The sequence below is a fragment of the Chroicocephalus ridibundus genome, chromosome Z (assembly GCF_963924245.1).
Source record: "Chroicocephalus ridibundus chromosome Z, bChrRid1.1, whole genome shotgun sequence".
NCBI classification, from domain to species: domain Eukaryota; kingdom Metazoa; phylum Chordata; class Aves; order Charadriiformes; family Laridae; genus Chroicocephalus; species Chroicocephalus ridibundus.
Genome location: NC_086316.1, coordinates 33,258,721 through 33,284,239, shown reverse-complemented (window position 1 = coordinate 33,284,239; position 25,519 = coordinate 33,258,721). Strand labels below are relative to the sequence as shown.

Here is a 25,519-nt window from a genome sequence, read left to right as displayed (position 1 = left end):
AGCTGTGTGCACTGCCTGGGGCGCCCGAGGTGCTGCAAGCAGTCAGGGGACCAGCAGGAGAGGGATGCAGGAGATGGTGGTGGAGACAAGGGGGAGACTTGCCCGGTCCCCAGTGGCAGGGCACAGTGTCCTGCACCACACACACGCAAGGTCCCCGCTCCGGTGGGGCTCCTGGGCTGTCCCAGCACCACTGTTGCAGAAGGAAGCCTCGGAGACCCTCCTGCTCCCATGGAAAGGGGCCATCCTCGAGAAACAGCCTCCTTCACTGGCACCCCACCCTCTGTGTCCAAACACCCCACCACACGCATGCATGGTCCCCCTCGGAAATACACGGCCGCCTGCCCACCCCGATGCTGTGCAGGGCAAGCTGCGCTCCTAGGTGCGTGTGGGCAGATGGGGCACAGCCGCCCGCAGCCCCAGGTCCCACCAGCACTGCTGGGCAGGCATCCTGCGATCCTGATGTGAGGAGCTCTGCTTGGAGCATCTTGTGGTGCTCCAAGCACCTCGCTTTGGGCACAGAGGGCAGGAAGATTAGCCTCCTGGCTTTATTTCCCAGAAAACGTGTGAGGACACAAGGAACTTTTCTCAACATTTAAGTGTGCAGCAGCTTGTGGTGATGTTTAAAAGCCCATGGCTCACCACGCTGCAATATGATAGTCTTGTGGCATTTTTCCTACCGAAAAAAAATGACTTGTTTGACTTTATATGCTGTATGATGAAAGCCTCCTACATGGTTCTTAATGATACTGAGACATACAGCACGATGTCATTACTAGTGGCATATTTAGCTTTCATGCAAGTGGACAGGTTTCCGTATTTTCCTGAAAGACAGTTTGCCACTCCCAGAATTGCCCCATAGTGATAGAGGATTACATCCTGCTTACTATATTGAGACACAGATAAATGATCACCAGGTACAACCGTAGCTCTAGTTTTCCTTTTACTTGCAGTATTTTTGTAATGCAAAACAAGATACTGAAGGTTGAAAGCACTGAAGGTAGCAGAAGTAATAGAAGAAGAAGAAAATCCCCAGCAAAACATATCTCCAAACACTTTAAAAAAAAAAAAGAGAGACAGAGAGAGAGGAGCAGGGAAGGATCGTTCTACTGCTACAGGAATGCAACTGAGCGTTCTAGTATGGTTGGACGAATGAACATGAAAACTAACTTTTCTCTGAAATAAAAGAGTACAAGTCATCAGTCTTTGGAAGTCTGGAGGGAAATCTAAAAACCAGACATCTCAGAAGAGGAGGAGGAAAGGGAGGAGGGTTGGTACTGACCAGAAGAGGACTGCCTAAAATAACATTGGCATTACGAGGCAAAACAGAACAAATTTAGGAGATGCCATGATTCAGGTTGCTTGGATAACTGTAACTGGAATGGTAATGGGTAATGGTAACGCTGTCTTCTTGCAATGGCATGTTACAGAGCGAAGCCTTGGTTAGCGCACAGCGTGGATCCTGCTCATGCAGACGCCAGCTACTGGGTGTTGCACAAATGGCTCCATGCTTTAGAGCAGCAACCTATTCAAATTCTCGAAGCGAGCGCAGAACTGTTATCTCTGTGAACGTTTCTTGGATTTACATGGAACCATAACTTTTTTGAGCAGTTCAAAGGTTTACTATGGTCAGTTTTCATGCTTTATCCCTACCCACAGATTTCTTTTTGATATCCTAACAGATACAGGCTTAGATATGACAAATTTGGCTCTTTTTCAGTTTTCTACTCTGCGGGCTATGATTGCATACATTGTCAATCATGTGGGGTCGTATGGAGCAGGGTATGAATTCAATTGACCCCATCAGCTTTGGAGTCAGAAGTGTTTCAGTGCAGCAGAAATGCTCTTCCATAGTCATGCAACCTGATTTATTGGGGCAAATATTGTTCTGACTTGCCATATGCCATCTGATGTCAGGTGCATTAAATGGAACAAGAGACAGGACAGAACTGGCTCCTCACCATCAGGAAGAGATGCAATTAAGGCAAACGAGATCTAGCCCTTCCCTGGTTGATCATAAGCCTAATTAGCAGAACAGTCCAATTAGGAATGTATTTGTATGCCATGATATTACTTTTTTTTTAAAAAAGCATGGGCATTCCCATTTTGGGTGGCATATATTGCATTGATAATAGGTCTAAAGTATGCTACAGGTTTTGGAAGCTGGAGCTGTTCCTCCGTTACAGGTTATTCCATCTGCCATATAAAAAGAAACACAGAATTAGAGTCATAAATATCCTTCTCAGTCATTACAGGAGTTTTTTAGCACTTTTAAGTTACCCAGTTATCAATAGGTCATAGTACCCATATCTAGAGCGGTCTGCTGTGCAAAGTTATTGTACATGTGAGGTTGCTTGGAGAGGGTGTTTTAGAGTTTTAGAGTTGAGGAACATCCACCCCATGGGCTGTTGGTATTTGCGTCCAGTTTGGAACAAAAGGATACTTCAGGTGCAGCCTCTGTGGAGTGGAGGCACCAAGTTCTGATGGATGTTTGCTCAGGCACTTAGGAGAGGCCAGGAGAGCCTTCTGAGAGTCAAACAAATCCTCAGGCTATGAAACAAGTCCTCACCCAATGCCCAGTGCAGCTGATGGGATTTCAGTGCTACCAAGGCAGAGCCCACAGAGGAACAAAAATGGATTTGAGCAAAATAAATTGCTAATAGGTGCTACTACTGCTGCTTGCTTCCAGGTAGTACCTACTCTGGGATAGAAATGGGATTAAATGTAATTCCACAAGTGTTCTCACTAGGAGTGTGTTAGCTTTTCTTAACTCCTTCTGCTTTGTGGCCTGTGGCACAGCGCATGGCCCACAGCCCCTGTGTACAAAGGGATGTCTCCCTGCCCTTTTGCAGGGACAGACCTATACTGCAAAGGACTGTCCCCAGCTGCATGGGCGCTCGTGCTGAATGTAGTCTCACTAGTTTCTCAAGCATTAGCTCCTGGGCATTTGAGCAGGTGGCCTTTTTCGACAGCCTGTCACGGTGTCAGGTTGTGAAGTCAAGGTGTCTTCAACCTTGCCAGTGGAGCAAGACTGAGGGAACTTATTCTGGGCATCTGACTCTCTGTCATGTCAGCAAAGCCTGGTGCAGACCTGGGAGAGTATCGGATAAGTATGTCTTGGGGCTAGGAATGAAAAGCTAAATATTGTTTCTGACCTTTCATTGCAGCCATCTTCTCTTCCTCTTTTTTCTTTTCCTCCTCCAGAGCTTTCATTTTTGCATCGTACTCATCAGCACGGGTCTTCCACTCGTTTCTGTTGTTCAGCAGGCCATCAAGCATAGGCTGAATTTCCTCGTGGAAACGGGAAAATTCCTAACCAAAACACACCCGTCAGCACAACACAGTGCAGAGGCAGTGTTTGTTCATCACAACCCCAGGATGGACCCTGACACTTCACCTCCCAGGCTGGTGCATGCAGGGAAAGCATTAACAGCACAAAGAAGGACTATGCTGCAATGCCCCGGCGAGGGGCAGCTGTTGTCACCTCTACCTGTCCCTCTCCCCATGACTGGCATTACTGCACTGGGACTCACTTCCCTGGGATTTGAACCCCTGTTGAGAAGGATGGGATGCGCAAGGGTGCACTCTGCTTACCTTATAGACAAACGTGCACACAAAGTCGATGAAACCCACTTGAAGCTTTGGAAGCTCAGCAGCTTTCCTCCGGTCCATCATGGGCTGTGAGAGGACACAAGTTCACCACGATTTAGGAGAACACTTCATTGAAAAACACACCTCTATTTTCTCCCCAAAACTGCCTTGTTGTGTCAGCCTGGCAGTTCTGCTATGCCATCCATAAAAGCTGTACATCACAGCCCTCTCCCTCTGCTGCAGAGGAGTCAAATGGGCTCGTTTCTTTTGCCATTGTAACAAAAATTTTAGACAGGTCTTTCAGTGTCTATGGATGGGGAGGAGGACAGAGAGCTTTTCCTTTGCACCTTCAACCTGGTACCTGAAAGAAGGTTCATGTTATAAAGTGCTGAAGAGGTTTTCAATTTTCTAAAACATAACATGAAAGTATATTCTTACAAGGCCTTGCTGCTTACTGTATCATTCCTGGTGCCTCTGTGGGTAGAGGGAGTGTATGAAAGCCTGCTTAAAGAAAGCCCAAGCCACACAGGTGGAGGCCGCATCAAGGAATGTCTCTTGGCTCTTTCAATGCCAAGTTCAAGTATTTTTTATTATAGCAGAAAAAAATACGTTAAGAAATGCTGTGTTAGTACCCACTTTTCCAACGGACTTTGGCAGGCACAGTTATTTCAGGAAGACTCACAGTGCTCTGAGAGCAGCATTGCATGTAGTAAGTCTCTGCTGAGACTCGCAGTCTGAACTGAACTGCCTGTCTCCAGCATTGTACTTACAATAGGCTGTTGCTGAAGGACCTGTATTTCTAAGTCTCCTTGCTCCCAGAACTCAGCTGCTACCAGGAGAGCTACCTGCATTGCCAAGGAGGGAGAAAGAAAAGTTAGCACTGATTTCGGCTTTATAACTTGATGCGCTTCAGTTCTCAAACACGAAGCAAATCTCACTTCTAGTCCCTCCTTTGCTTCATGTCCAACCCCAGCCCCAGTGTTTCTCCGGGGAAGGGCAGCAGTGGCAACAGGATTGCACCCCTGTAGTGACAGCTTAAAAACCTTATTGCACTGGAGCTCATTATTCCACAGCTCATCTATTAAGAAATGTTTCCAACATGTCCCCCTCAAGGATTTGCCCCTTGGTCACAGTTGTGCCTGACTATTACAATTTTCTCAGTTGTCCTTTCTCCATGGCGAACAGGAAGGTGTGTTTGATTTCTTTTATCCTCTTTTAAATTTTGTACTGCTCAAGTACAGATCATGAAAGAATTCCTAAAGGATATCAAGCAACTGAGCAAACAGCAGGTATGCTGTAAAAAAAACAACCCGTATGTTACATGCAAAAAAACTCACTATAACCCAAGAAGCTAAATACCTGGGGTTTTTTTTCTTTTATTTTTTGGTAACCATGAATTTTCTACAGAATTCACATCTATAATCTAAAAGATTGGTTTATCCATCAAAACCATAGTTATTCTAAAGTTGTTTTGGTAGGAGAATTTGATTCATCTGTCCTGGTTTCAGTTAGGGTAGAGCTAATTTTCTTCCTAGTAGCTGCTGTGTTTTGGATTTATAGAGTCACGGAATGTGTTGGGTTGGAAGGGACCTTTAAAGGTCATCTAGTCCAACCCCCATGATGCTGATAACACATATTGTTTTAGATGTTGCTAAGTAATGTTTACACCAAGTCAAGGTCTGACTCATCATTCCATAGAAGCTGAGAGGGAGCATAGACAGGACAAGCTGGCCAAAGGAATATTCCATACCATAGACGCCATGCTCAGTATATAAACTGGTATATAAATGGGGGTTGGCCGGGGGGCAGGGATCTGCAATTGCTGCCCAGGACAGGCTGGGCAGCTGATCATTGGGTGGTGAGAGCGACTTTATTTTGTATATTCTTTTACCATTATTATTATTGCTACTTTTCTCTTCCATTTCTGTTCCATTAAACTGTCTTTATCTCAATCCATGAAGTGGTTATTTTCGTCCTTTTTCTCCCTCTACTCCCTACCCTATTGGGGAGTAGAGGAGTGAGTGAGCAGCTGCGTGGTACTAGGTGCCAGCTGGTGTTAAACCACGACAGCAACTTAGGAAACTGCATTACTTTAAAGTACAAACTAGAGAAATCTAACAATATATCAAGCACCTGACCTTACTCTGGACTTCCCAAGGCTTTGTGATTGCTGACAAATCACAGGCAGTCATCATCATGGCCCTAAAAACAGGAAAGAAATTAGTTTCTTCTCTACAACCTGCACCCTACCTCTTCCAGGCTCAGGATGCTCATGCCCCAGTACTGTGTCAGGTGTCCCCCAATCCCTGCTGAAGTGACAGATAAAGAAAGACAGGTTGCTGTAACAGCCTTGGCTCTGACTGGGACATTCATGAAGGATTGCGCTCTTGGTTAAAATGGATTTATGCTAAGGAACTGCTTGCTTCTGGCACTAGGAGATTTGCTGCTTTAGTCATTACTGGGCTGCACTTCTCGACTTTGGAGTAGCATCTTTGGCTCCCTCATGGAGGTGTAACAGTGCAGAATGCAACGAGACTGCGGGTGCACTTCATCGCTCGTGCAAAGCGTACTGCAAAGTGTCTGTCCAGTGACAACAGCAGCATTGGGCAACTCAGATCGGTTGCCACTGGGAAGAACAACTGATGGACTGGATTCCTGTAGATCTGCCATTGCAGCCTGCTGCTGCTTGTGGCCTACAGGGTGGTCTTGTAAGAGTTTATGGCCAGAAGGGAGCCTGCATCTTGTTAGGAATAACACCAGAATAACACTCCAAAAACAGTCACTTAGCTGGATGAAAAATCACTTTAAGATTTTTTCCCCTGCTTTTTCCCTGCTTCTATTGAGCGGACAGTAATGTATCCCATGTTGATGATTTTGCACAAAGTGCAGCTCAAGGCATATTCTGGGAGCTCTCACCGGGTGACCACATCACTAACCTTTCCAGAGCTGATTACTCACATGACAACCTCTTTTTTTGTTGACTCCAGGGACAGGTATTCAGTCCAGGCAGTCACGTTATCGTAGGTCTTCGACTCGTCAACGATCTTTTGAAACATTGTTCTCTTTCTTTGAGGGGGGAAAAAAAAGAAAAAGCTCCAAAACAAGCAAACAAAAGTGTTAAAAACAGATGGCTGATCCTTCTCTTGATAATCCTTCCAGAAGGGTTTCCAGTAGTTACTGTCCTGGCATTTAGGTCCTCAAGGAAGCCTTCAACAAAACCAAGCATGATCGCCCGCCTCTCTTCAGTAGAGGAAACTATTGTAAATGACTTAAAAATAAGTATAGTGCTGAGACATGAGCAAAAACTTGAAAGTATGAGCTACTGCAAGTTATCTCAACTGAGAAATGCTTCCAGCTTTGTTGTCAGCAAAAGAAGTCTTTTTCCTTGAATGTTAAGCAAGCTTCAGAAACCTACAGCTGGCTGGAGTATTTGTAAATATATCTGGCTTTAGATACTTAGTCTGACCTTGTTAACCTTATTTATATACCTAAATATATGTAGGATTTCTGGGAATACACAACACACCCATGTTCTGAGTGGCATGAAATGTGGAAAAATCTGCTGCTTCAATGCTAGTGGAGAAGACATTTAGGCCAGATCCACAAAGCGACTTGCATACATGTTCTGTCTATATCATTTTGCCTGGGTTAATCTCAGTCAAGCTGTAGCTTGCAGACCATGGACCAAGGAGGGCAAAGACTGGCTTGTTGCCACCTGCTAAGGAAGTGGTGGTGTCTGCTCCTATATAGCCACCCTATCTCCAGAGTCAGAGGACTGGGTATTGCACCTTCCCTCATATTCCCCTTTTGTGGACTGATTATAGTTCACAGAATCACAGAATGGTAGGGGTTGGAAGAGGCCTTGGGAGACCACCTAGTCCAACCCCCCTTCCAAAGCAGGTTCACCTAGAGCGGGATGGACAGGAATGCATCCAGGCAGGTTTTGAGTATCTCACATAATCATTCTTCAGTGCAAAACACCGAAGCAGTCTCTGGTCTCGGCACTGTATTTTGAAAGCACATTTTGAAAGCTCATTAGGATCATATTAATATGCTAATTAACATGTTTTTGAATTCCAGCTTGATGTCTAAGGAAGTCAGTGCATGCTGCTCCAAGGTATTTGTCATTTTTGGCCTTTGGGTGTGAAACAGATTGTGAACTGGATATTCACCTACAATGGACCACTTATTATTTGGGTTGTGCTGCTCTCCCAGAGAAGTTAATGTAGCCCTGGCCAGGACATTCACCATTTATGACTATTTTTAGTGCTGAAGTGCTAGGTAAAAAAATGCCATCACATCAGGCATCTCTTTCTGTTAAGGGATCATATAGCACTGCCTTATTGGAAATAGAGGGTTAAAAAGTCATGTATGGGATCTAATGAGTAAAAGTTCAAAATTTTTTTGAATGATTTGAGTTGTCCCCACCAGCTCTGATGTCAGTATTGAAGGCAGCCTCCCAGAGGCGGTGTCTGGGAAAAGGACTGCCACACAGAGTGGCGTAGTGGCTCTCAGAGCAAAGCATCACGTTTTGCCTTTGTAAAGCACCAGCTGCTTTCTGCCCTTCACACACAGTGGACATGAGCGACTTACTTGAAGTAGAGTGCCAGGTCTGTCGCTATAATGGCAATGTCCATCAGGTGAATCATGTGCTCGTGCTGTCTGCGGTTGAGGTTCTGGCATATATTCAGCGACTGGAAGGCAAAGGAAAGGGAGCTGCAAAATGCAGGCACTGTGTTGTTGTGAGTTGCTGGCCATGTCACTTTCCCAAAAGTGCTTGCTTTTTTTTTTTTTTTTAAATAGCTTCAGCTTGCTGCCCTAAGGTGCAAGGGTTGTGAGCCCCATTCACCATATGTTGGTGCCTAGTCTCCCTTTTTGTTCACTGAACAGGGGCAGCGCCCCGAAGCTTGTTGCACAGCGTGTGCCCAAACCACGTCCCCTGGCCCCACTGTGAATTTGCCTGAAATGAGAAGTGAGCTGGGGGAGCGTGTCAGCCTCCGCCCTGTCAGGGGGGCTACAGAAGGACAATCCTGTATTTGACACATTCCTATGGGGATAACGATATGGCTTCTGAAGAAACCAAGTCATGCATTTAGGAAGCCTATGTGTTTTGGTCCTGGGTGAACACAGAGTACTTGGGGAATGAGGCAGCCGCAGTTCCTCAGATACCCAAAACAGAGAAAGGCCTTGTGCTGACAGCTCTGTTGTTGTGGAAAAAGCAACAAGTTCCCTCAAAGTAAATTGTTCATGTCCTTACATTACAGTTCATTACCAACCTCTTCAGAAAGCAAGAATTTTCCAAATTCCAAGTGATGTCTCTCTAAAATTGAGGATCCATGAAGCTTAGCTAATGGATTTTGAGATCTGGTTGCATAAAAGAAAAAGATGTTAGTGCAGCACTTAAGAATAAAAAGAAGTGTCCCATTTTATATTTAACTTTGTCACACACAAGTTCAACTCATTTTAAAAGGCTTAAGAGTAGCATTTTTAATAGCTAATGAGTTCCGTCCAGTAAAAGACTTTTGTGACACTGCTTATAACCATTTGGACACTGTATAAAACAGTCTTCAACTACAAATTTCACCCAAAATGCTGTTTAGGACTGGGCAGTTACTACTTAGCATAGTAAGCTTGTTTAATTCCTGAATAACTACATGTTGATATCCATCAACAGGAACTGTAAAATCAGCAGTACTTGGACACTTTCCTAGCTGAAAAGTAAGACCCTCTTGCATCCAAAACACCAGCCAGCTTCACTTACATTTTTGCGAAGCTCCAGAAAACAGTGAGGCAGTACAGCCAGCGCGCATTGCAGAAGAGCTACTTTAAGTGAGCAGCAGGGGCTTGACTGGCCCATGAAATCATGCAACTGTCTTTCTGTAGCTAGAAACTACCTACTGAGAGCAGCACCCTCATAGGTGCTTTGTTTCTGCAGATGGTGAGGGCAGTGCCATGCATGGAGCTTTTTCCATAGATACCTTCCAGCAAAAAGTAGGCTGCTTATGTTCAGGATGCTCCTAGTGGCATCCTGAGTCTCCTATGATACTCAAGCTACTAAATGCCTGTGCTACCTGTAATGGTAACATAGAGTCTTGCTCTAACCAAAGGAGGTTTGCTAGTAGGTAGAGAAAGCCCCACAGAGCACCACAAAAATTTCAGTTTCCCCACTGGTCAAAGCATAAGCCCAAGTGCCGTAGCAAGCTGAAAAGCAAGGTTAATTGCAACAGAGGGTTGTTACCCGTGTGTATAAAACAGAGGCATACTGGAGCTGGTGTGATCACAGCGTGATCCCACTCCCTGCGAGAGTGACAGTAAGTGGCCTGAAGTGGTAGGAAAGTGCTTACTTCATTTGGTAAAGGTTGTTGGTTCCCCTGTGGTCAATATCATGGCACAGAGCAGCAGTTACCATTGCAAGGGCTTCGAGGTCTGTGTAGTAACGCTTCAGTTTGCCGGTCTGGAGGGTGAGAATTTGCATGTTGTCTGTTAGTATCTCTTACAGGAAAAGGCACTGAGCTGTGACTGCTCTGTGCTGGGGATCTCCTCACTGAAACAGCCCAGCAGAACCGAAAATACTTGTGAAGCTAAACGCAATACACAGTACACTTAGGTTAAAATGGCAAAGAAGCTGTAAATGAAATGTTTCAGGCTTGTATAGGCATGTGTGTCATGCATATGTGCTTGATGCCCACCTGCAACGTTGGCTACCCACTGCTATAGCATCCTTGTGCGCTAGAGACACTCGGCTCCTCATAAGCACCCCTCCAGTCACTGGCCACACAGCACTTTGCAACAGGGCTCTGCATCTTTCTGGGCAATGGGGGCAATGCGGTCTCCAAGCCGAATCGTCCAAAGGATTGTCTGGGGGTGGTAGGCATAATTCTGCTGCTGTGTGGGCCATACCATCAGCCCTGGGGCCTGGTGCTGGTCCATACCAGGTGTGGAGCAGCAGTCTGACACCTTTAGTTCTGGCTGGGACACGTGTTGCCCTGAGTCCCTGTGAGAAATGTTACTTTCCACGTTCACACTGGCAATAGACTTAGACCTGTGCCTGTCCTGCCTGGACGTCGAAAACGTGAGGTTGTCTCCATCCCAGCCAGATAATTTCAGCCTGGCTTTTACTGTCAGGAACTATTGGAGGAAGGGAAGTCTTGTAGTCTCTCTCCCCTGCCCTGCAGAAGGATTTAACCTGGAGGATATTCAACAACATACGCATCTGTACCTATGAGAATTAAAGCACTCCATTCGTGGCTTTAAGTGTAATGCAAGGATTGTCACTTAAGGCAAGTTAGCAGGACCTGTGCTAGGAGTAACAGACTCTTATCCTACACCAGGATTCAAAGGGAGCCCTGCAGATCTCCAGGGTGCAACAGAAGACCTCCTGTAAATAAAACCATGACACCGAATTAACTGGAGTGGTGTTACCTTACCATCAGGAGCGTGAACATGGTCTGTGCAACATTGAAGCCATGACGCCAGTTGTGATAAGTTATCTTACGGTAACCTTTGCTGACGGAGTACACGAACCTTACCAGAACCTGCAAATTAGGGAAGAGGATGTTAGTTTGTGTGACGAAGCTGCTGCCTGTTGCTCTTGCAATAAAGGCCATGTACCAAAGTCATGAATGAGGTTCTGATCAGCTTTACAGAGGTGGCCCCAGAAAGGAATCAGAAGCTGTAATATCATCAGGCTTCCTTGATGGTGGTATTATAGAAAAGCCTAGTGGAGAGTTAAAAGAGACACTAAAATATAGCTCTCTGCTTTCCAATATCTTTCTCTTTTTTGTTTGTTTGTTTGTTTTTGTTTTTTAAAGAAAAATAAAATCACAGAAATGCCTGGGTGCGAAACAAGAAACAGCAATGTGTAGAGGAAAAGAGATTTCATCCTGCTGTTTGTGAATTTATTGAATTTCTGTGTTTCTCTGTGTTGTCACCTGTAAGATTTATCCCTCCCACGTCTTGTGATTTACTAATGCTGATATCTCTCTTCAAGAGATACGGCTCCATGGATACAGAGATGGGTGGTGTTTATATCACTTAAAATATTACAATATTACAAAATATTGCAAACGGTTTTTTCCCTCTGCATTCTACTTCTCCACGTGTACTGCTTCTTGTAGCTATATAGGTTTTCTCATTAGAGAGCAAATTAATTATGGATAAGTATTCATTTTTTACAATCCCAACTGCTCAGAGTGGCAGCAAAGAATGACTGCTTTTCACACCTGTGTTAGGGGTTAGGTGTTCCAGAGTATATATTTTGAATACTTTTTGACATTGACGTGCTGTAAGTAAGAAGCACAGAAGTAAATCCCATTCCGAGCCCTTCGCTTCCCTCCTACTTCACCGCCCGGGTTTCCAGGGTGAAAACCCTTCCTGCAGTTACGCCCGGATCCCGCTAGATGGAAATACACCTCACATGATGTGCGGAGAAACCCCTTGGTGAGCAGCAGAGCTGCTGAAACGCGGGTTTCACAAGTCCTTCAGGGGGCTTGGGCTACGGCAAAAGCCGTGAACGCACATCAGGGGCTGTGGGGGCCCTTGTTCCCACGGGGTCACACCACTCCTGTCGCCAGCAGTCGGGAAGTTGGAACAAACTGCACCAAATGAAGGCACGACCATGTTTGAAAGGTGGGAAAAGGGGCAGAGGGACCTGCCGGTGTGGGTTTCAGCATATGTTGGCCGAAAGTCGTAGGGCACATGCTAGCAAACAAAACGTGCACACAAGCACGTAGAGACTGGGCTGAGAGGGGGTTCCCTGCCCTCAACGGGGTGAGGGGCCTGGGGGCACACGCTCCTCTCCCTGCGACACCCCGTGAGCACAGACCTCCGTGTCCCCACTCAGTAAGCTGCGCAGGCCACGCACGGGGACCCCAGCCACACGTCAAGTCTGCTGGCCACCTGAGATGGGAGCCCCCAAGCGTTGCCAGCCCCTACCTCCTGTGGGATCTGGAACTTTTTCACCACGCCGAGCTCGTAGTACATCTGAATGCCGCACTTCACCAGTTCTAGCTCGGTGCAGTCAAAATCGGAGAACCTGAACTCATAGATTTCAAACTTTGTGGGCCCTGGGAGTTCTTCTTTCTGTAAGAGAGGTGGGATGTTTTGTTGCTGTGTTACTTATGCCATCCCTAGAAACACCTGGAATGGCTTTTGCTTAACAAAAATTTAACAGTCTGATGCTGCTGGGATCTTTTCCTTGTAGAATACAACCCATAAATAGACTGAAATGCAGCTTTTCATGGTAATCTCGTTAGCAGGGGAAGGGGGAGGGTATGTTTGGTCAAGCGCAAGAAATATTGCTTGTTTCCTGTTAAGTGCTTTTCTTGTCGAGTTGATACAGTTTGGAGACTCCAAACTTGACAGCTCTTAAAGGGGAAGACTTATAGCCCTCCATATTGACTCCAGAGAACAAAATGTGTGACAAGTCAAGGTGACTGATGTGTGTTCCAGATGGACTTTGAACCCTTTGAGAAGAAGTGGCAGAGAGCAGGTACTCCCTGGGAGCGGGGGAAGGCATTCGCTGTCACCTGATAACAACCTCAGACTCCCACAGCAGAGGAGGGCAGGGTGTGCTTGGCCTTCACCCTTCACCAGGTGCCCTGTCGATGTGTACTGGTGTGCCCGCACTGGGAACCTCGTCCACCCAGGCAATATTTGCTTGCCAGGTCTGGCCATTCCAGTGGTTTATTGCTCTTACCAGGATGCTTGCCAGCTCCTCTTCCTCACACTCACTTGGCTCCTTTCCCAGCTTTTCTCGTGTTGGCTGTAAAGAGCATGGACATGTTAAACTGACAATCGAACACCACTGGACTTTGCACAGTGCAGCTTTAGGGCAATCCAGGCCAGCTCTAACATGCAAACTGTGTTTTCTTCCTGGATCTTACTTGTATTTCTGGTCTTTCAACCCATTCTCCCTGGTGAAAATATTCTCCCTCTCATTGATTTTGATTCATGTTTCCCCAACTTGCAAATGCCCCTCTAGAACCAGTGTCTCAGCTGGGCCCTCTGACTCCATACTCCACATCCTCTGCTCTAGGGAGGTTTTAGGGAATAAATCAGCTCCTCTTCCACCCCTACAGCCCTGCCCTGAGTAGCACCTGCATGAGTCTACCTCCGGGGCTGTCTGTTTCTGAGGAAATTAGAAAGGACACTGCATGGCAGCGTGTGGAGGTGGAGGGCAGACTACAGGGTCAAAAAAAAGACTTGTTCTGCCACTGTGCAGTAGATCTGCACTGTGCAGCCCCAGATGCTGCCCCCACACTGAGGTGTCTGGAAGCATTTCTGTGGGATGAGAGACCTGTGTCTGTGCTGTAAGTCATGGGCCAGGCCAGTACATTTGGGGGTGTGCTGCATGTTGTGAGGCATTACCAGAATTTCCTGGATTTCATCTTTGTCACATTTCACGTGGTAGAGCACCATATCCTGAGCAATGTCCTTCCGGTTCTCCAGCTTGTTCATCTTATCATACGTGTCTGTGTTGAGTACAGACCAGCCCAGAAACTGTGTCAAGGACTTGGTGAGGGGGAAAGAAGGAAATGGTGAAATAACTAAACCAACTATTCCTCAAAGACACAGAAGTATAACACTGCATGATATGTTTTTAGAGAAACACAAGCTCTGCTTTGGCCACAAGTCTAGCAATGAGCAACAGGGTGTTTGCTCCAAATCGCTACTTGCTCCTCAGCAGAGCAGCTGCCCAGCTGTTGAATCAGCCTAGGCCTCCAGAGCATCCACGCTGTGGAGGTTCGAGGACCCTCTCTCCAGTTCAGCATAAGGAAAGTTATTTCTGTGTTGTGGCAAGTGTTCCTTGCCTGTGGAAAGGCTGGTGTCACAACGGTGACAGGAGGTCAGGAACCCTCGTATCAAGGGACAACAAGGTGGTCTAATCACCTTTCACATGTGTTTACTCACACCCTGTGTTTGCTCTCAACTTGTGTGCTGTCCAGTGGACAACTCAAACTGATTTTTTTTTCCCCACGGTCTTTTTGTTTGATAAGAAAAGTCTATTTCAGCAAACGTTCTGATTGAGGACAGGTGCCAAGAGCTGAGTGCCTATATTGAATTGAAACTAGCATAGAGGCATTTCTAAGCAGCAAGTTCTTTAATTACAGCTGCTGTTGGTAGATTCAATAGATCTTAGCTACACAGGCGGTTTCCATGTAATTTCTTGAGGGAGCTGCCCAGCCAGGGTGAGCCATCTGTCTTGTACATGAACACAGTCAGAATGGTCACGTTAGTACTTCGTAGCTGCTCATGGCTAGGTGTCCAATCCAAGAATGCCAAAAAAAATGATGTGAACACAGCTGGGTTTCCAAGACTGAAAAGGCCCAATAGTTCATATAATTCCTTTCAAAGCTTTCAAGCTGATGCATAACACTTCTATAAGCAACAAAGAAACTTACTTAGCTACAAAACACTAGGGGATGCTTTGCAGGTGTACAGTGAGCAGTTGTGACCTCTCTTAATCATATGAACTACTTCCAGCCACAGCAAGAAACCATACCTCCATGAGGGTCTCGTCCTGTTCGTCAAATGGTTTCCCATCTTTTCTGTTATAGAATGTGACAACACCAACAATTTCTTCCTTTTTGTTGACTATTGGCATGGACAGAACATTTTTGATAGTCCATCCTGACTCATCTAGAGGACCTTCCTTGAAGCAATAGCAAGCAGAAAGACACCATGTACTTAATGTGTTTTCTAAATACACCAGCACTCCCATTTTACAGCAAGACTACAGGCTAAAGAAATATTTATATGCCTAATATTGACACTAAATTACATTTCTGCAAACTAAGTAGAATCCTTGATGGGACTGGAAGTTTTCACGGTACCTGAAATTTAAACATCTCATCTGCAGCAGCATTCATAATGTTGCAAATCTAGGGGATCACACAAAAGAAAAAGTTTTACAATACAGGCAATAAGAATTTTAAATACCAAAACAAAAAAACTGAATTGGTGAAACAGCAGCATTAATATGACTTCATCTCAGAAAGCCTTGATGACGCCTAAGTTAAGTACTTACAAATCCACTTTCAGCCACATAGGTTGGCAGTCCAGTAACTAGTGCCCAGTGATCTGGGGTAGGATTTCTGGATGAAAGAAAAATGCATAAAGGAAATTAAGGATATGTGTTGAAGAATGATCATGGGGCTGAAAAGTATCCAGCTGGTTGCACAGTCCACGTTTATATGTTTCAACTTAAATTACTAAACAGTCCTGTTACTTTCAAGGGACCCATGTGTGCAAGCAACAGTTTTTTACAGAAGTGAATACTTTTTCTTCAAGGATTCAATACAGAATAATTCATGAAATATCATCGTCAGCAGAGACTTAAGAAAAAGTCATTCCTGGGAGTGGGGACTGTGTTTCAGACCTTAGGCACAGAAAGATAAAAGAAAATTCCTGGATAAGAATGTCTGCCCAGCCTGAAGTTTTGGACACTGCTGTACCTAAGCAATGGGGGCCCTTCTTGTAGCACTTGCACTGATGCAAAGCTGTGTGACTAGAACTGGGTGAAACTCCTCTTATGCCACATTTGTCCAAGGTGCTCAAGGCTCCTCTGAAAATTCCAGTGGCAAGAAGAGAGGGTGGTTTTCAGAAAGAGGGAGTCTCAGTGTGGTGTCGAGAGAGGAGGAAAGGCCAGAAGTAGCCTTCAAATGGGGTCAGTGACTGAAGGATAAGAGAGAAGCAAGGGAGCAGGAGGGACTGTGAGAGGTCTGGAGGGTAGCAGGGGGGTGAGAGGAAGGACTGGGACAGCAGGTGTCTCAACACAAGGACAACTGGGATGAGCTCACCCGCTGACACAAGGAAGGCACCAAGGAGGAGCGATGCCTCAGCCTGGCAAGAAGAGTGGCAAAACTGCAGGCAGTCGAGGCAGTTCACTTCTGCATCTAAAAAGAATCACTGGTTGCAGTGGCTTTTGGAGCCTGACTTGCAAGCCAGGATGCCAATGTCCTGGAGGAAATCTTTGCCCTGCAGAAATGTGAGTGGAAGGACCAACTTGTATTCTGGCTCTCTTTCTCAGTCTTCTACCAGTCCTTTGCTTATCTCCTCATGAATATCTTTAAATCATGGGGAACCTTGGTTTTAGCTACACTCCCTGCCAGTACCTACATACAGAAAGTGGGCACTTACGGGATGACTTTAATGTCTTCTTTTCCATGTAATATATAATCAATGACCTTGTAAAAGACTATTTCCTATGAATAAAAAGAAGGATGGTGTTAAAATTAATGGTGAGGCAATCCATCCAGACAAGAGAGAGTTTAAGAAGTCTGTTTCTCACGTACCCTGCCATCTGGGGTGCGAGGTCCTGAGTAGGGGGGAACTTCTCCCAGCAGGACTGGCCACAGGTCAAAGAATTCCTGGTTTTAAAATGAAAGAAGTATTTTTAGAGTAAAAAAATACATTCTGCCTTGGACCTCAAAGTAACCACTGCTCTAACGTGCTGGTTTTGGTACTGTGTAAACAAGGCATGAAATAACAAGACTAGTTCAATACTAGATGGCAGAACGGTGTATCTAAATCGGGAAGTGTCAGTTGCATTATATGGCTGTATATGGTCATATATTGCCTATACACAGGATGCTGCTTCATTCAGCGGACAGGCTGTACTCACAGAGCATATGTCTCTGGTAATATTTTATGTGTTCATTATGTGACCATAAGGCTCATCTACTTGCTAGCTTGCTAAAGCGAAAGATTTTTTTTCTTTTGTTTTTCTTAGGCTACATTATAATGCTGGGTAAACTGTCTTTAGCACATAATGATCTTTTAATACACCTCTTCACAAAACAGCATGCTATAAAGGCTCTGGCAACACGGTGGAGATCAAAGTTCGTGGTAGCCTCAGTCAGGCCGACCATGGAATAAAGCAGGGCTCCTATGACAAGGACGCTGTATAGCCCCCACACAAAGCTTGCCACAGGTGCAAACAATCAGACCAACTCAGAGCTGCAGAAGTAACTTAGCTCCTCTCAGCTTATTTTCATGAAGCCAAATTTCACCTAAAATCCTGCACAACGTACACATGGATGAGCCCTTGAAAAAGGTGTCTGCTTTGTTGCTAGGGGTTTCCACAGGTATCTCACTATGCTTTTGATATCCATACGCTGTGAGGATGTGCCTATGTTGCAGGCTTTGACAAGGATTGCCACGGTCAGGCACTTTTGCCTTTTCCTTTTTCTTCCCAGACTCTGGCTCTTTTGTCAGTCCCATTCCAGTGATAAGCTCTTCCTTCTCCCTCCCTTTTCTTTATCCCAGGCTCTTCATTTGCACAGTGGAACAAAAACTGGCAACTAAAGCAGGAATAATGACTCAAAGCTAGCTTGCACTTCAGCTGCCCCAGTAAAACTTGCCTCCACGCATCACCCCTCACTGGATAGCAGCAATGCAGAAAGATGTACAGCACACGCGCGAACACTCACCTTCTGCTTCGTCATGTCCAGGAGACCTACTGAGTACCGGTCGCAGTTCAGGTATGCTCTCACTGTGTAAAAAGCCTTGTGGAACTGCCTCTCAATGTCTGTCAGTTCCTCGAAAACCTTATTAGCTGACCACAACAGCACCTGCAGGATAAAATCCAAATGTGAACATAGCCTCTCCTCGAGTGGTGGGCTTCCCAAATGTGCTTGGAGTAACAAGCGGAGGACTGAGTTTTTATACTACAGTTCCTGAAAGGTGCAATAGCGACCTATACCGCAAAATGTAAAAGCATTGCTTATTCACACTGGGAATTACTAGGGAAAGATGCTCTCTGAGGAAGAGTCATCATAGAATGCAATGTAAAAGTCCAGTCTTACAAATATAGCACAAAAAAGTAGTAGTGCCAGGTACCCATAAGTAAAATCTTGCATCCAAAAACAGTTAACACCAAATATGTTGCAAATTGTGAAGGCTGGAGTTGGAAATATACGAATTAACATTTTCCTCAAAGCCTTTGCACGGCTGCTTTGCGTGCACATCAGCCTATGACTATTTTTGCCATCCTGTGCCCTGCAGATGTACCCTTAAGAAAGCTGCTGCTATTGGGCTGTTTCATTTGTAAAAAGAGGGGTTATGCAGTGAATTAGGTAAGTATTTCTGGTGGCACAAGGAGAGGCTTTGTGGGTCTAATGGAGAACTTAATTTTCTCTGAAATGGTAAGGAAGCCATCTAAACAATTGTCCAGCTTAGCTAGTGCGTGTGTGCCTGTACCTGAGTGTGTGTGCTTTGCTTTCTGAGCCTGGGAGACATGAGGAGCAGTGCTTCAGAAGCACTGAGAGCTGCTACCTGAAGCTGACTGGACCTGTACTTTGAACAAGAAGTACTGTCACATGGCCACAACCAGCAAGGTGTGTCTCACCTCTTCAATGGGCATTCGTAGGTATTTTTGACAATTCTGAGCTGCATCAGTCTCTCTTTCTAATCCATAAACTGGGACAACTCTGCCACTCCTATAAAGTCTGAGGTGTTCAATGTCACTGGCCTCTGAGCATCCCTCAGATAGGACAGTGGTGTTGTCATACAAACCATTAGAGGAAAATGAGCAATGGTTTCTTTTTGGCATTTTACAGCATGCAATAAGTAATGCTGAAAGCCACAAGCCCAGTGAGGAGGACTGAAGAAACACCTGAAGAATGGACAATCCATGGAATGATGTAAAGAAGTTGGGCAAAACGTGCTATGTGGTCTTCTAATAAGACTCTTACACAGTATCTGAGCACAAGTGGACTGATCTGTCTTTGCACAAGCCATTTTACTTACAGTATCCCACAGTCTTTGCAGTTGGGATTTGCAATATTAAAATCCTAGACCACTTTTGAGAATGTCATTTGCTCACTCTGTACTTTGGTACTTTTAAGTCTAACACAGTGAACAACATTAACTCTCTCACAGACTGTTAGATCTAGATGGCCAGAGGTCTGACATTTGAACTATTGGTAGAACTAGTAGTGTGTCCTGCATCTCATTCTTGCTTTCCTCCCTTTCTGTGGGACCTGCTGATGCAGCAGTGATACATGAACAGAGAACCCCTGGGTGCAGCCCCAGACCAGGCCATCCTGTGGGACAAATTAGGCCTCCCACCTCCTGGGTCTCCACTTTGTCTTCTAGCCCATTCCTTACCTCCCCCAGTCCTACTGCTAAGACCTCAACAGGAATAAACCCTTGCCAGTTCTACTTTAGTTGAATTACTCAGCATTGCTAGATGGCTGTATCACCTAGATGATAGATGTATCATCATCGTTCATATTTTTGATTAGTGAAAAAATTAGGTGAAGCACATGAGATAATGAATTAGTAAGTATAAGTGCTGTCCCAAAGCTTCTAAAATAAACTTTCATTCTGCATGCATTTTTGCTGAAACAGGCATTTATCCCCCAGGGGAACCCCCACTGGAGATAAAGAGCATGGCTGCCATGAAGCATAGATGCAATTGCATGTCCTCTTCAAAGACAACCAGTTGTCTGCTGCAGAAAGTGATTGCATGGATTCACATAAATCCAAATAAATTTGAGAGTCCTTTCATAACCCAAGTCATGGAAAAGAATAGTGGTTGAATTGTTTCGATTCAGAGCACCCTAAAACCCTCACCTACGTCCATTTCTATTGACAGAGGCCAATGCAACAGGCATATAAGAATCATTTTACTGGCACTAAGAAGAAATTCCGCAGCGTTTTTTAATAAGCAGATAAGGAAAAAATACCACTTTCTTAATAGTTTTGGGAAATCTCTTGGTGTACCTGGCTGAAGTGGTTAAATGCCCCAGGAGGGTTTCATAGCCTGAGTTCAACAAAACATCTGGAGCTCAGTCCTGCTGAAGCAGTTTTGCCAACAGCTGCAGGAAGAGAGACTAATGAAGGACTCTAGGGAAGAAGCAGTGTCTGAAAGCAGATGAGGGCACCTTTTTATTTCCACTCCTCAGGCACAAATCTCTGAAGTAGATCAGCCACACCTTTGAAATCAGAAGAATGCACTCATTTGATTTTGAGATACAGACCAATCTGCATTTTCAGTCTTACCTGGCCTCTTCGAGTCTCACAATTGTGAAGATAACTCAAGTGATAAATTTTCAAGTTCAAGGAGGCAAAATTCAGGTACTTCAGAAAAAGCTGAAAAGGCAAACAGTGAGATTGAGATGAATGCAGTAGCAGCCTCGTGTATACTGGGTTTCATAACACCCCTTTAGCAACGTCATGGTAATTCCCCTGGACAAATGCTTTGTTTTGCACTGGCGTGAGATGAGGCTTATCCCACTGTAACTTCCCTGAAAGGTTTCTGAGATAAGTATCTTCATAATAAGCCTCTTCTCCCCTGTAGGGAAATTTGCACTGGTTGAACTTCACTAAAGCAGATCCCTAATGTAGAAGAGTCTGTGTTACATGGCAGAAGCAACAACTGCTTGATAGAAACTGAACTACTGACCACTTACTGTTTCATCAGAGCTGGTGAAGTGTGGGCCGTTCAGCTTATTAATAGCCGAAATGACAGCAACTAAATCTTTGCCATTCAAGATGGGTGTCGCAAGGATGCTTTTTGTGGTGTAGTCGGTGAGCTCATCAACAAATGGACTGAACTGGGCACACTGTTCAATAGAGAATTTACAAATTAAGCATTTTCCACAACGTCTGCAGTATTAGAACAAAATTAAAGCATGGTCTCTCAAAGTAAGCTGTCTGAAGAAAGTTTTGCTTAAAAAACTATTAAGGAAGAGAAAGGAATTAGCAGAAAATGTGACAATATACAAGTGATATCAAGAGAAATGGCTGTGTTTTCTGACTGCAACATGTGCACTTTTTCACTTTTTGCAAAGATCTTGCAAATCAAAAGCTTTAACATGTCAAACGCTGTCAGAACAAGGAGGCTGTCCACTGGTAATTCTCAGATCATTGACATCCTTCACAGTTCCTCCACCTTCTTGTTAACACTGTGAAGTGGGTACAGCCAGTTACCATGCAGCACTGTGCAGCCACAGTTTATAAACCAGTGCTGTCTGGTACAGTCACTGGGAAGTTCACTCATCCTCATTTTTCTTCTGCTTTTGCCTGGGACCTCAAGCTGCTGTCAGCTTGTAGTCTCCATGAAGCCATTTACGCCCCATTTCTCTCAAAAACATTCTGCTAGGCATTCTCTCCCTGTTGCTCAGCCTTTGTGCATGGGATGGTAGATGATAGGGAAAGTATCCCAATGGCAGATGCAGCTGGCACCAGCGGTGTGTGGTTCCTGGCACTTTCCCCCTGCCCCTGAGAATGACCCCCCTGCTTCTGCCCCAGGAGCTTTTTGGCAGCAGTTGCAATGTGCAGATAGTACCGCTATGGACGGGGCTGCCCAGGGAGTTCCCCGTGAGGGAATCACCATTCAAACCACTGGGAGAGTGCTAGGTCATGCTGCAGGGCCAGCACAAAGGGAACTCGTCCAGTTCTTCCTTATGTGAATGTCACTGTCCCCCCACCCCAAAAGAAAACAAAGCAGAGAAAGGGTAGCGAGAGAAAGGCTGATGGTCCATAAGGGCCTTATTAACACGATCGTCACCTGCCAATAGGGAGCGCAGGGATGGTCTTGTTGACCCAAGATCTTTTTCCTGCTCAGCTGAATAACGAGTCAACTACAGGTTGTTCTCCTTGGCTTAGAAAAAGCCCCTTAGCTCTGATCATATTCAGAAGGCTGCACTAGAAAGAATAATCACTATAACCACTCCCCAACGGACCTTCTCTCCACACCTCCCCCAGTGCTGGCCTTCCCTGCCAATTGGGGTAGACCAAGCATCCTGTCTCTGGGTCTCCTTCAGAGGAATTGCCTATGGCAATGCCTGAAAGCACCACTGTTGGAGTACAGCACTTGGCTCACAGCACTGAGATCCTTCCATATTGCAGAAATGTCTGAAGCCAGAGAGTTTTTAAAAAAACACATTATGATGCTTCCTCCTGCCCTGCTCAAGCCCCCTCCTCCCCCCGAAAAAAAAAAAAGAAAAAAAATGTCATTGCAAAACCAAATCAATATCTCAGCATGATCTGTGGAGGGCAAGGAAGTTTTTGCTGAAGCATTTGGATATGCTCATATTGAACAACAAATGGATGGATACACAGATGGTCTCTTTGTAACTAGCAAACAATAGATGAAGTAATCCCAAATGCCATATTTAGGTCACATGGATTTTAGTTTTATATCTATGATTAGAACAAGCGGATTGTTACTGCTGCCATTCTGGTTCACATGATTCAACCCAGGAGTATGGGGGGTAGATATTGTCATGAAGGCATAAAAATAAAACATTAAAATTCCTTAGATGCCTCCTGGCATTGCAGTGTGCAGTGTTAGCTGAAAGAGGTTTTTCGGTCAAAGTTTGTCTCTTGCTGCTTCTGATGAAGATGACCTGCATACAGGTGCAGTTAATTCACCTGCTCTGAGGTACGCTCCCTCTGGTTGATAAAAATGCCTCAAAGTGCCCTTGGCCCAAGCTTCATCAGACAGCAAACATTTTCAAATGTCGTTTGTGGTGGAAAACACTTTCTGGACTCACTGTAAAGGATTTCTCTCTCTTTGCCAATTACTCATGAAATATAAATGGGTGTGGAAAATTCCATGTGCGTTCAGTGCAGATCTGACTGTACCTCACTGTCTCTTCTCTGCTGAACTGTACGTGATTTTTATATATTTTTTTTTTAAATTAGACAGGCAAGATGGGACAGTGCACTTGTTTGCAGGCATTAACGCCTAGTGTAATTAATATGCTTAGCTTTACCTCATTCCATAAATTAAATTGGAAGCAACTTACAGACTTGCTACTGGCTCTTTGTTTGTCCAACACACAGCTATTATTACACTGCAAAAGGTTTGACCAAGCACCACGTTGCGCTGCTACCTCGACCCATTTGGACTAGTAAGCACGCGAGCCTTTCTTCTACCGAGTGAATGAATAAATGGCAAACCTACCTGACTGACATCCTTGATGTTCATGGTTTTCTTGGTCTGTGCAACGTAGCCCACAATGCCTAGGTCCAACGGATAGACAATCTCGCAGTCTGGAGAGACCAGGCATTCCTCCAGGGTGCTTCCCTCTTGGATGTTGAAAAGCCTTGTTGCCAGTTCAGGCGTGCCATTTCTCTGCCTGTACATGAAAAGACTACAGCGGTCAGCGTGAATAAGGGACCTGATTCTTCTCAAGGTCTTGAAAACAACTTTCTCCATGTTGATGCTTTCTTGCATGTCTTGGATCAACTCAAAAAGGATTTCAGTCTCATTGCTATCCCAGGACTCTGTTCTTAGTTTCTTCTCAAAATACTGCTTGGCAAAAGTGGGGTTGCCATCAAGAAACTTCTCCACGTCGTCTTCACTAATGCTCATTGTGAATGCCCTGGGTCTTGTGGTAGGTAGTAGTCCAAAAATGCGGTCTATGCAAACAGCACTCTTATTTCTGATGCGGTTCCTAAATTTTTGTAAGAGAAGATGTTGCTTCTAGAATGATCAAGGGTGAGGTAACACTGCAAAGAGAGCTTGTCATCAGGAAGAGGTATTCCTTTATACTGCCGAAGGTGAGTCAGTGGGAGGACAGATCTTCTCAACCAAACAGATTAGATGACCTCTACAAGAGCTTTGGGACAACTTTCTTCTTCTTAATCTAAATGCAAACAAAAATGAAGTATCTACAATATCTGAAAACACTCTCCTTTCTCTTGATGAGCAGGACACTGAAACAATTATATTGAGGCAGCAGCAACAGGGAAGAACTGCACCTCCTAACATTGAAATAAGCTCTTTAAAGTCTAATTAAATATATACTGCTTGGGCCTAATCCTTGGCTAACAAGGTGAGCATCTTATTATTTCTGCTCTCCCAGCTCTCTGCAGTAGTAGGAAGTGCATCGTTCACAAAAAAACACAGTGGTCATAACAAAAATAGTGAGGCTACCTCTACTACTGCATGGTCCTTTATCTGCTGCTGTAAGGGCTGTTCTCAAATGGAAGCACCAATCCTGAATGTTTTAGTCAGGGATTTGAACTGAATTTGCAAGGTTTCTGGCCTTTTCTTCTTGGCACTAAGAAACAGGAAATGAAAATGTGCCTCTTAGTGGCATCCCTTTAGGAAGGAATCTGTAGAGCTTCAGGTTGGGTTGTCTGGGTTGAAACATCCTGATGAATCATGGGAAGCCCTGCAGAGAGAAAAAAAAAACCACAAACAAACAAATAAGCAAAAACAACAAAAAAACCTATCCAGGAAGGCAGAAAAATTTCCCTCCTCATGATCAGTGGAGAAAGAGTGGGAATTATGGCTGTGAGGGACAGAAGTTTTTTCACACCAATGAAGTCAGGATGCTGTACAAAGAGCAGGTGAGGGTCAGGGTCATGCTGGGAGGGAAAATGGCACATAGGCCACTAGTCTTCAGGGGAATTAAACAACGCACAATGGTTTTCATCAGTGAGGAATAGGGGTAAGTCCCATCCACCATGTTGCTGGAAGATAACCAAGGCTCACCTGCTTAAGGAGTAAAGGTCCATCACTGTGAGCATTGGCACTACTGCCAGGAGTGGTGCAAACCAGCCAAAATGTGAATGTGGGTGCCTGGCAGGAGGGTGACCAGAGAAGGACCTGTGGTGGCACTGTTAGAAATGCTTATGCAGGTGAGTTGGGGGCTCAGAAGGAGGACAGGTGCGGAACACCTTGGCTCTCATCAGGAGGGAGGACAGAACACTGAGCTGCTGATCCATCTGTGTCCAGGCCTGAAACAGGAGGTGAAAACCCTCACACAATGGCATCGGAGTACAAGGGGGCCTGCAGGAAAGATGGGGAGGGGCTCTTTATCAGGGAGTGCAGTGGTAGGATGAGGGGTAATGGTTTAAAACTGAAAGAGGGTACTGTTAGATTAGATATTAGGAAGAAATTCTTTACTGTGAATGTGGTAAGACACTGGAACAGGTTGCCCGGAGAAGTTGTGGATGCCCCATCCCT

General features: G+C 45.1%; 1 protein-coding gene and 1 long non-coding RNA gene across 3 annotated transcripts; one reads left to right on the top strand and one right to left on the bottom strand.

The window, feature by feature from the left end:
* Positions 1 to 980: 980 nt before the first annotated feature.
* Positions 981 to 24,660, bottom strand: PDE6B (phosphodiesterase 6B). Of its 2 annotated transcripts, XM_063319348.1 has the most exons (23): positions 24,482 to 24,660; positions 23,507 to 24,191; positions 21,006 to 21,158; positions 20,596 to 20,685; positions 18,021 to 18,161; positions 16,884 to 16,958; positions 16,729 to 16,793; positions 15,617 to 15,683; positions 15,423 to 15,470; positions 15,092 to 15,241; positions 13,957 to 14,100; positions 13,286 to 13,351; positions 12,523 to 12,669; positions 11,016 to 11,123; positions 9,933 to 10,042; positions 8,865 to 8,952; positions 8,182 to 8,282; positions 6,547 to 6,654; positions 5,727 to 5,790; positions 4,359 to 4,433; positions 3,592 to 3,675; positions 3,153 to 3,309; positions 981 to 2,193 (listed from the first exon to the last, which is right to left on the bottom strand). In XM_063319348.1, the coding sequence occupies exons 2-23, from the start codon at positions 23,915 to 23,917 to the stop codon at positions 2,135 to 2,137; spliced, it is 2,511 nt and encodes an 836-aa protein (XP_063175418.1). In that variant the 5' UTR covers positions 23,918 to 24,191; positions 24,482 to 24,660; the 3' UTR covers positions 981 to 2,134. The 2 variants fall into 2 exon arrangements, with proteins under 2 accessions (XP_063175418.1, XP_063175417.1); XM_063319347.1 differs by having other exon boundaries at positions 23,507 to 24,660.
* Positions 12,028 to 19,378, top strand: LOC134508170 (uncharacterized). The gene is made up of 3 exons (XR_010068992.1): positions 12,028 to 12,216; positions 17,857 to 18,071; positions 19,149 to 19,378. It is a non-coding gene; the product is annotated as an uncharacterized LOC134508170 (long non-coding RNA).
* Positions 24,661 to 25,519: the final 859 nt, after the last annotated feature.